Source organism: Perkinsus marinus (genome assembly GCF_000006405.1).
Source record: "Perkinsus marinus ATCC 50983 genomic scaffold scf_1104296971450, whole genome shotgun sequence".
Lineage (NCBI taxonomy): Eukaryota > Perkinsozoa > Perkinsida > Perkinsidae > Perkinsus > Perkinsus marinus.
Window position 1 is genome coordinate 1 of NW_003202092.1, and position 1,075 is coordinate 1,075.

Here is a 1,075-nt window from a genome sequence, read left to right on the forward strand (position 1 = left end):
GTTCCTTACGTGGTATAGACCAAGTGGCTTGGGTACCCGGAAATAATCCTCCCCTTGCCATAACTCTAACCGGAAGGTAGTCACCTGTGCACCTTATATCAACACCCCATGCATCATTGGAAGCATCCGTGGACACAATAATACCCTTCTCAGCGAGCTCAACAAACCGTTGCGTGCGTGTATTAGCGACCACTTCTTCAACTTGTCGTACCCAAAGCTTCAACCGATCAATCAATTCCACCGTTAGGATACTTGACCATTCCTTACACGTAGCACAGATATCTCGCCATATTAACCTTCCAGCCATGTCCACTTCCAATAACAATCCCATAGGGTCATACAGCGAAGAAAGTATAGCACAAGCCCTTCTTTTGTCACACTGCTCAGCGGGCATGTAACCAGAGAACATACACACAAGTTGATCCTTATCAAGGGCTAAAGTATAGCCGAGTAGATGGCCGTCATCATGCAGTTCCTCTCGACCTCCATGACAGGTTGTAAGATCCTTAAGTGGATCAGTGATCAACCCATGTCCCTTAAAGAAGTGAGTTACGAACTCCTTACTCGACCGTGCTTCTTCTGCTGTATCTCCACCAAAGAACAAGTCGTCCACGAACTTCTCGAACATCACCTTCTTAGGTATTGGGGGTCCATCCTTTATATAGTTAACCCCTTCCTCCGTAGGAAATAGGAGGATCTTATATACCAAGTCGTCGTTCAGAATGTTCGCGTTGACTGATTCCTTAGAGTTCATCGATACCAACCTTACCAGTTGTGATATCTCACCGGTAATATCATAAGAGCAAGCCTCAAGCATGCTCGGTGCTGTAGTACTCCCGAAAGAGATCCTTTCCCAGAGAACCGTATAAGGTCCTATACACGTATACGAGGTATACGGTATATCTGGGAGAGCAGCAACCATCTGACAGAAAGCCTTTGATACGTCGGACCCAATCAAATGGCGAAATCCCCTAACATGGAGAAGTGCCCCAAGTAGATTGTTTTGGGACCGTCCACCCTTGAAACAGAACTTGTTGAGTTCCCTAAAGTCCAGGACTATCCGACAGGGGGTAGT

The 1,075-nt window shown here is 46.5% G+C and overlaps 1 protein-coding gene across 1 annotated transcript; it reads right to left on the reverse strand.

Annotated features, from left to right (window-relative positions):
• Positions 1–84: 84 nt before the first annotated feature.
• Pmar_PMAR026429 (hypothetical protein) lies at positions 85–817 on the reverse strand (the record flags this gene model as incomplete). The annotated part of the gene is made up of 1 exon (XM_002766839.1): positions 85–817. A coding segment is annotated over one exon (733 nt), but the record flags the coding sequence as incomplete, so codon positions are not given.
• Positions 818–1,075: the final 258 nt, after the last annotated feature.